Here is a 10,497-nt window from a genome sequence, read left to right as displayed (position 1 = left end):
ACAATTTAGGGAATTGGGGATTGAACCTCATTTTGTCACCTTGAAGGATGGACATTACAATGATAAATAAGGTCTTGAAGGCGTGTGTAGGCAGGCCTTGTTTGAATGAATTTAGTGGTTTCTTACACCCTTTAGTTTTGTTTTGGATCAAAATTTATGAAGATTTGGCATAAATGATTGAATACCTTTGGCAAGGTTGATCAGGTCAAATTACCTCAGCTGGTAGCAAGATCCCCGAAAATTTATTAATCAAATATTCTTTAAAAAAAAAAATAAATAACTGTAATTGATGGGAACCGCTCCCATTTTCTGATTCACTGTTCTCTTCTTGAACCATGCATGTTCTTTGTACAAATTTATGGATGGAAATTGGAAACCCGAAAATTCAAATTGTAAGTTGTTATCAGATCTCTCTTCCTAATTAATCTCATTCGCCGCCTATCCCATCTGTTCTGTGTAAAAATTAAATAAAACTATACAAAAACTTTTTCATGGCAATTCACAACTGTAAAGGTGGCTAAGTCTATGTTTACTTGAAACAGCTTGAGATGCCAAATCATGTTGTTGCACCACCAAAATCGAGACCTTTCGCTTGAAATCTGTTGAAATGAGCATATCTGCAATGAATCCAAGCTCTAAAATCTCAATCCATTCCGCTGATCCTTTCAAGAATGGCGAATCCTTATTATGCCGTCTCCCTACCAGAATGAGATCATATGAGTTATCAATAGACCTTAACACATTAATAGTTCCAATCCCATCTGTTACCCCGACTTCTTTATAGACAACACGATCACTGTTGTCTATGGTTGCAAGCCGAAAGTCTGTGATTGCATCTTCATCTAACATTCTTTCCATTCCATTCATGATGTATATATTGTCGTCACCGGTCGCAATCAGGCGAATCACTGAGAGATTAACGTTTGGGTGTTGCGCCATCCGCATTGCAAACGATAGTGCTTCACGATCATCAGCATCACCAAGGAATATCATTAAAACACGAAAGTAAACCCAACTTTGTAATATGGATCTACGACTAGTCATGGTTCCACGATCGATGAGTATACCGACGGAGCATGGTGCGATCATGAGGACGTTTTGGTTAATGTTCCTGCGACTCACCGATTCAACCCCCTCATCGATGTGCTTGTGAAAGGGAACGATGATGAAACAAACTCTCTTGTCCAGTGCGAGTGTACATATGTCATCATGCATTGTAGCGTAGGGTGCTATGCTTATGAAGGCTTGCATTGTGTTAACTCCTGGATTATTGCGTTCGAAGATTTTGAAAGCATTGAAAATGGCACGGCCAGAACGTTGAGATTCGTTGATTTTGTGATCATCAGGTTGGTAAGGGATGAGGCGTGGGGCTGCACGACCCACAAGCTCGACGAGTTGGAGAAGGTAGATAGCCATGGGGTGGTCTCGAATTGGGTTGGTGGCCTCAAGGAGGTTGATAAGGGCAGGAACGTTTTCATGATCGTAGACGCAAACCAGTATTGAAAGTTCGTCGTGACGTTTGTTGTGCTGAAGGGTACGTTTCTTGTAGCTTCTGTATTTTCTTGATGGATTGTAAATCACTTTAACTACAGGCGCAACGAAACCTGTCACTATTATTATTGATAAACTCAGCACACCGAAAAGTGGGCTATCAATGTACTGCATCCATCAACAAAAGAAGAACGATTCATGTTAGTGTCAAATTCCTTAAGAGTCTACTCCGGTTCCTTTCCTTTCTAAGGAGTCCATCTCCATCTCCGCAGGCTAGAGAACGAACACTGATCCAATTAATCTTAATTTTAATACGAAAAAGAAAAAAAAAATGAGAGAAAGGAAGAGAAGAGATGGAGCTTGTACGTACCCCAAGGAGCTGTGCGGATTTATAAAACTGAAGATCAAGCAAGCCAAGAGTGCACAAGACGAGGCCGAGAGGGATAGACTCTGATAAGGGAACGTGGAAGTATGAGCAAGTAAGTACGGTTCCGAGGAATTTGCCAAAGGCTGCAATCAGGCATAGAGATTGTATTACGAGGAAAGCCTTAAGATCGATGCGATACAAATCGACATCTTCAAAATTGACAACCAAGTAGAACGGCAACAGTACACCCGTTACGAAGCATTCAACCTTCTCTTCCAACGCTGAACCCAAAGGCGGACCACCTGGAACACACATTCCCAAAAACGCGGCAGTGAAGGCCACATGCTTGCCCAATGACTCGCTCAGCCAACAACACCCTAGAACCATTAAGAAGATAGAATAGAGGTAACTCTGCTTCAATGGTCTTCCTTCCTCTGTTTGTTCGATCATCCAAAGCATGATAGGTCGTAGAACGGAATACATAAAGAACACCATTGCCACCGTAGAGAAGAACAACATGAGGCCCGAGTTCACTCCATGTCCATTCATCATTGTTTGTTTGAATATCATCCCAATATCTAATGAAAACCAACTAAGCAGAACACTGATCATGGACGATGACATTGCTAGGCGGCCCAGCTCAGAATTGAGAAGCTTGAGCTCGTATAAGAAATTAGCCACGACATTGAAGGAAGTGGAGGACATAAGGAATGCAACCATGAAGAGGCTACCGTGGAGTAGAGAGTTGAAGGAAAGGATTCTTTTAAATAAAAAGGCAGTGGGTAATGAAAATAACATAGGAATGACGAATGAGAAGATACCGATAGCCCATTCTTTCTTTCCTGAGTGTTTGATTGTCCCTATATCCATTCTCACTCCAGCAAGGAAGAAGATAAATATACTGGCAATTATAGACAATGTTTCTTGCACGTATTTGCTTGGTTGTGGGAACAACTTATTCTTGATTATCGGGTTTCGACTAAGAGCTGAGGGCCCTGCAATAAAACCAGCCTGAGGATCCAAAAAACAACCATGACCCCGTAAGTACAGATCGAGTACCCTAAGGGAAAGAAAAAGTGTTGCATGTATACATTGACGCTGCTCTTCCTTCCTTAGTAAGGGAAAGAAAAGTGTTCATGTGTCTAGGCATGGCCCCTGCATCTCACGCCGAGAACGGTTCTCGATCCATATATTATAAACTTTAAATGTCACAAATATTTTATTATATAAAATATTATATATGAAGAAAATAAAGGATAATATATTTTATTATAGTGTTATTTTAAGTAAAATTGAAAATTTTCTCTCCAACCCATCCCAACTAAATGCAGTCTATGCATTTCTCCCTTTTCCCCCCAACTCCAAGGTCAAGGTCAATCAGAGTCAGCCTGGCCCGAGCCTGAGGCCGGGTCAAGGTTGGATTTTTCAGACCCTGAATCAGGATCGGACTGGGCTTGGGCCCAACTAAGAGGGTTTAGGATTGAGCATGGGTTTTAAAAAGACCATCCCAACCCAACCTTGTTGCAGTCCTAGGTACAACTCTGAAACTAATCGCCCATCCCGTAAGGAAATAAAAAGCTGGAATTATTAGGGAATGACAGCTTCAATGCATACATCACCTGGAAGAATGAATTAATTACCATGATCTGGCCGATGACGGAAGTTTGGCCTAAGGGCCTGAAAAAGAGCTGACATAAAAAATTAAGAAGAGAGCCTACGATGAGCTGCATGAGGAAAACTGGTTCGATGAAATCGAAGGGATCTTCTCTGTAAAAGATACCTCTACAGGACCCAGTCCTTTTCAAATGAATGCATTGGGCTTTCACTAATCGGCTCTTGAACCCAAATGTCCATGACTGAGAACTGTTGATGGGCGTCGGCAATAGTAAATCCTTGAATCCTGCATCATTCATAATTAATTAACCAGGTACAGATAGAGAGAGAGAGAGAGAGGGGGTCGCATGTATGGGCAAAGCAGATCTTTGAATTCCGTTTCTGTTATATTTTTCTTCACTATTGAAATGAATGAGAGTGGAAGGAGGAGATAAAGTCATAAAATTGGCTTTGATGTGAAGCGGAGAGGTATCAGCGGACGGTCAAAGTATTGGTGTTGACTTTTGATTTTGACCCGATATTGTGATCAACCAATGGTTGCTTCTAATTCCCGTTTGTTTTATCTGAAAAAAAAGAGTTTTTTTGGAGTTTTGATGGGAGAAATCAGAAAGGTTAGTAAAAGCTCAACCGCAAAAATTGCAATTTGAGCTCGAAAGCCACGCGACCAGGCACGGTTTCGACGTTTTCGGCTTTCTCCTCCTCTCAATCACCATTAGAACCCGCTGCGACAACGATCAGTCCTTCCAGCAATGATACTGGCAGAGGCATTGAAAAAAACAAAGAGAGAATCATTGCTCGTTGACCCTAGTTTAGAAAATCCCCGTGTTTAATTGGTTTATACACTCCTCCTGTGCCCTCCAGCTCCCTATACTTTAATCTGCCATGAAATAAGTTAGTACGCAAGTAAATAGCATAAGAGAGCATCTCTTTAATACCCACCAAAGAGCAAAGGGAATCTCTTTATATTTCTTATTTTATCATCATCCATCTCAGCATCTTCATTTCAACTACACTGAGTTTGTTTATGTATTGTTTATTCACTACCCAACTTCCAGCTTCATATATCATTGCGGATCATATATAACTGTATCAAAAAAAAAAATTATTTTAAATGAATATGTCGATCATAGAATACTCCAGAAGCATACCCCTCCACTTTATCCACCTTATTCTAATTCTTTATGCACCATTATCCTCCATGATATTAGTTTGGGGGATAATTATAGTTTCAATATATAAGAACAATCAGATGACAAGGTTATCGGCATTCACCAGACAGAAATGTAATATCTTAAACGATGATGGACGCGTATGTTTTCAATATGTTAAAAAGTTCAGGACGAGATAAATAAAAAAAAGGGCGTATAAAAATGTGTACCCAGTGCACGAGGTTCTCACCACTGCAGGGTCTGGGGAGGGTCATAATGTACAAGGCAGCCTTACCCTTGGTTTCGCAGAGAGGCTGTTTCCAGACTTAAAACATCTTGATCACAATGGAGCAACCTTACCGTTGCACAAAGGCCCACCCTCCAGACGAGATAAATAGAATCTCCTAATTACTTTTCTCCAATACCCTAACATGTGAGCAACAAAAAACCTTTCTTCCTGAAATACTTTGAAGGTAAATGGGTGAAAGAAAATTTGAATATTATTGGCAAACGCCAAGACGAGAATACCTGTTTCTGTAGGTAAAAAATAGATTAAGCTTGCCAACACTGAACATTTATACCTTGGACAACAGAAGAAGGTCTAAAACAACCTGAAACCGTAGGTAAAGACAGAAAGAAACCCTAGGTTCATAAAACCCAAGCCCGTAAAATTTGGGGAGGGGATCTATCAGAGGAGAAGAAGAACACATTTTCGTGGCCAAATTCGAAGTTTTAAGGGAAGAATAGTGGAGGTGATAGTACAAACCATGCGTACAATAACGTAAAGTTGGTAAGCATTGAAAATCAAGAGAAAGACAGTATAAGTACCAGAAATTTTGGTGAAGAGAAGCGAAGTAACGATTTGAGAGATCAGAGATACGAGACTATTGGAAACTGGGAGCTTCTCTGTGCGTTTGTTAGGGCTGCAACAAGGTCGGGTTGGGTCGGGCTTTATAGAACCTTAGCCCAACCCTGAGTCCCCCTTAGCTGGGCCTAGGCCCAACCCAACCCTAACTCAGGGCCTGAAAAATCCAACCCTAACTCGCCCTCATGATCGGGCCGGGCTGACCCTGATTGGCCCTGATCATGGGGTGGGGGAAGGAAATGCATGGGCTATAATGAGTCGGCGAAAAAATTATCAATTTTACGTAAAATAACACTGCAATAAAATGTTATCACTTATTATTTTCATATATAATATATTATATAACAAAATATGGGTGACATTTAAAGTTTATAATATACGTATTAGGGAAAAGTTTTCGTACACGGTCGTGTAAACCGTGTATGTGAGAGGGTGGGAGTTTCAAGGCATTAATTAATGTGCGAGTATTTATGACTTTTCCAACTCTTTGTGAGAGACCCTCTCACGTACACGGTTTACACGACCGTGTACGAAACCTTTCCCCTACATATTATATCAATATATATTTTATAGTATGACTTAAAACAGGGTCGGGCCATGCTTAGCCTGAGGTCTCAACCCTGACCTGACCCGACCCTGACTCAGGGCCAGAAATTTCCAGCCCTGACCCGCCCTCATGGCCAAATATCTCAGCCCATATGTTGTTCGGGCTGACAAGGCCGAACTTGCACCAAGTTTTGAACTGATTCCTTCTTGCACACCTATGATGTACATAGATAGAAACGAGAATGCATGCTAATATATAGGAGGGTATTTGATTGTATTAGGCCTTGGAATTTGACATGTGGAAAATCAAGGTCATGAGCTTTCTATATATCGATCTGTCAAAATAGCCATTTGTCTACATGGAACATTTTCCATCGAGCTTCACTCATGTGGTAAGTCTAACTTGAAAGCATTAGTTTATTAAAAAGGCGATTTTGCATTTTAGATAGTTTCTATGTCGTAGACACCTCTTTACATTGTGTTGAAGGATGATGTATCAAATCCAACCATTGGATATCTAGGAGATAATTTGGATTAGTCATATATTAAGTTTCGGATTTAAAATCAATCATACGCCTTCCCATGTATTGGTTGTTTCACTATATATTCTATTTGTCTATGTATTCACATGCATTCTTTTCTCATCTAAGATTTTCAATGCTTTATGATGTAGAGAAGATTTCTGAAGAATTTCTGGAGTGGTTGGACAACTGAAGTCCACCCGATCAGATTGAAAGTACTAATTTGCTAGCACAACTTCCAAGAGACGTAACTTTTGACTCAAGTAGAATTAAGGCTCCATAATACCTTTTCGATCAAAACCATCAACCAATACTCTACAGGCTTTCTAGTGAATTTATTCATTTGGCCGCAAGTTTTGGTGACAAATTTGCACGTTTAAGCGGTGTACTTGGCCTCCGAAGTTTTGTGGGCGATTCAAGATATTAGTTTCCAATTTTATTTTTCTATAATATTTCGTTTCTTGTTTTATTTATATTTCCTTTTTTCCTTTGTAATCCAACCTCCTTATATAAAGGGTTTTTTGGACAAAATAAAGTATATTGAAGTTTATAACCTAATTGGTTTGTTTGCTCCTCTTTCTCGTTGAAATTAGGATTTTCATTACCTTCAGGATTTGAGGGTCATGAGCTATTACTTTTAATTTGAGTGGCATTATGAGAGCCATAACACCTTTTCGGAAACGTCAGCTAATGCTCTATAGGAAAATTCATTGGACCACAAGTTTTAATTTAGGGTCAAATTAGCACGTTTAAGGGGTGTATCGGGCCTTTGAAGTTTTGCACGCGATTTTAGAATATTACTTTTCAATTTTATTTTTCTATAATGTTTTGGTTCTTGTTTTATTTAGGTTTCCTTTGTCTTTTGTAATCCAACCTCCTTATATAAGGGTCGTTTTGGATGAAATAAAGTATCTTGAAGTTTACAACCTAATTGCTTTGTTTGCTCCTCTTCCTCGTTGAAATTAGAGTTTTCTTTACTCTAAGGATTCGAGGGTCGTGAGCGCTAGAATTAAGTTCAAAAGGTTAAAACGAAGTTACTGAATAGCTTGACTAGTATATTATAGTTAACCAATTCCAGTTAGATGGGAAGATAGTACTCACCTCAATGACAAAAGGGTGAGTTATTAGACTCTCAATCGGCTAATGCTTTTTAGATGAGCATATATTAACTACGGTTCATATTGGTCGGTTGACCTAAGTGGATGTAGGCGTAAGGCTGCCTTTCGATGAGAATTTTATAGACGAATTCTTTAAACATTCATGAGTGAAAGGAAAATATCCAAAATACAAAGAGCTTACTAAAGAGTCAAGTGGTAAAATATGGATAGTAAATTAGACGACTATAGCAATGAGGAAAGGTTCAAGAAATCTAACTTTATTTGTACTCTATAGCTAGCGTTGCTAATTAGACTTAGTGTAAATTTAAGTTTGGAAGACATTTGCAGCAATGTGTCCTACCATTTTATTGTGCTCAGATTAATTTTTGTTTTTCCTGTACTATAAAATTTGTGAGGGAATTTTTAGTATTAAATGAATTTTTTTTTAAAAGTTATAGAAATATCACTTTTGATTTAGCTTGGTTTTCCTCTCAAACAAGTTTTGAACCCATATTTCTTTTGCAAAAGGATATGTTATGGGAATATAGAATAGTTGGAAGAAAGGTTTCAATGTACAAACACGTATGTATAAAGTGGTGCGATCTCAGCCTTGGATCTAGAATATTCTCCATAGGTCACATCTCCACCCCTCATTCTGAATGAATGTATTATTTAGAAAGGTGCGTCCGAAGGGTATTTCCCTCTATAAATAGGGGGATGTAGCCAGCATCCCAACGTACATCTCTCTCTCTCACACACAGAGTAAATCTCTCCAATTCCCTAAAAACTATGCAGTGCGGCAGTTCAGAATGGAGATGTCGACATGTGGCTGCTTGGACATCCAATGGTGCTGAGTTCAACAGATAAAAAGAAGTCAATGAGCTTGAACCATTGGATGTCCGAGCTGCCACATGTTGACAGCTCCACTCCGAACTGTCAGACTACAGAATTTAGGGAATTGGAGATAGAACCTCATTTTGTCACCTTGGAGGGTGTACATTACAATGGTAAATTAATAAGGTCTTGAAGGCGTGTGTTGGCAGGCCTTGTTTGAATGAATTTAGTGGTTTCTTACACCCTTTAGTTTTGTTTTGAATCATTTATGAAGATTTGGCATAAATGAATAATGAATAACTTTGGCAAGGTTGATCAGGTCAAAACTGGCTGATGATACCCTAAAAAATCAAATCAACGAAATAAATTTACCTCAGCTGGTAGCAAGATCCTCAAAACTTTATTAATCAAACATTGTTTTAAAAAAAATTTAATTGTAATTGATGGGAACCGCTCCCATTTTCTGATTCACTGTTCTCTTCTTGAACCGTGCATGTTCTTTGTACAAATTTAAGGATGGAAATTGGAAACCCGAAAATTCAAATTGTAAGTTGTTATCAGATCTCTCTTCCTAATTAATCTCATTCGCCGCGTATCCCAACTGTTCTGTACAAAAATTAAATAAAACTATACAAAAACTTTTTCATGGCATGTCACAACTGTAAAGGTGGCTAAGTCTATGTTTACCTGAAACAGCTTGAGATGCCAAATCATGTTGTTGCACCACCAAAATCGAGACCTTTCGCCTGAAATCTGTTGAAATGAGCATATCTGCAATGAATCCAAGCTCTAAAATCTCAATCCATTCCGCTGATCCTTTTAAGAATGGCGAATCCTTATTATGCCGTCTCCCTACCAGAATGAGATCATATGAGTTATCAATAGACCTTAACACATTGATAGTTCCAATCCCATCTGTTACCCCGACTTCTTTATAGACAACACGATCATTGTTGTCTATGGTTGCAAGCCGAAAGTCTGTGATTGCATCTTCATCTAACATTCTTTCCATTCCATTCATGATGTATTTATTGTCGTCACCGTTCGCAATCAGGCGAATCACTGAGAGATTAACGTTTGCGTGTTGCGCCATCCGTATTGCAAACGATAGTGCTTCACGATCATCAGCACCACCAAGGAATATCATTAAAACACGAAAGTAAACCCAACTTTGTAATATGGACCTACGACTAGTCATGGTTCCACGATCGATGAGTATACCGACGGAGCATGGTGCGATCATGAGGACGTTTTGGTTAATGTTCCTGCGACTCACCGATTCAACCCCATCATCGATGTGCTTGTGAAAGGGAACGATGATGAAACAAACTCTCTTGTCCAGTGCGAGTGTACATATGTCATCATGCATTGTAGCGTAGGGTGCTATGCTTGTGAAGGCTTGCATTGTGTTAACTCCTGGGTTATTGCGTTCGAAGATTTTGAAAGCATTGAAAATGGCACGGCCAGAGCGTTGACATTCGTTGATTTTGTGATGATCAGGTTGGTAAGGGATCAGGCGTGGGGCTGCACGACCCACAAGCTCGACGAGTTGGAGAAGGTAGATAGCCATGGGGTGGTCTCGAATTGGGTTCGTGGCCTCAAGGAGGTTGATAAGGGCAGGACCGTTTTCTTGATCGTAGACGCAAACCAGTATTGAAAGTTCGTCGTTACGTTTGTTGTGCTGAAGGGTACGTTTCTTGTAGCTTCTGTATTTTCTTGATGGATTGTAAATCACTTTAACTACAGGCGCAACGAAACCTGTCACTATTATTATTGATAGACTCAGCACACCGAAAAATGGGCTATCAATGTACTGCATCCACATGCAAAAGAAGAATGATTGATGTTAGTGTCAAATTTTAAGAGTCTAGTCCGGTCAGATTCGTAGGTTCCTCTCATAGGGATTGGAAATGATGACCTTACCCCTGTCCGAACACACTACCCGGGTGGGATGAGGTCGTCATTTTTGCTCTACATATGAGAGGAACTTACAAACCTGACTGGGCAGGGAACC

The 10,497-nt window shown here is 39.7% G+C and overlaps 1 protein-coding gene across 1 annotated transcript; it reads right to left on the bottom strand.

Annotated features, from left to right (window-relative positions):
- Positions 1–475: 475 nt before the first annotated feature.
- LOC122659062 (cation/H(+) antiporter 15-like) lies at positions 476–9,576 on the bottom strand. The gene is made up of 4 exons (XM_043854217.1): positions 9,171–9,576; positions 3,577–3,758; positions 1,862–2,869; positions 476–1,659 (listed from the first exon to the last, which is right to left on the bottom strand). Exons 1-4 carry the CDS (start codon positions 9,574–9,576, stop codon positions 490–492), a joined length of 2,766 nt encoding a protein of 921 aa, XP_043710152.1. The 3' UTR covers positions 476–489.
- Positions 9,577–10,497: the final 921 nt, after the last annotated feature.

Source organism: Telopea speciosissima, chromosome 4 (genome assembly GCF_018873765.1).
Source record: "Telopea speciosissima isolate NSW1024214 ecotype Mountain lineage chromosome 4, Tspe_v1, whole genome shotgun sequence".
In the NCBI taxonomy this organism is placed as follows: Eukaryota; Viridiplantae; Streptophyta; class Magnoliopsida; order Proteales; family Proteaceae; genus Telopea; species Telopea speciosissima.
This window is presented reverse-complemented; position numbering and strand designations above follow the sequence as displayed.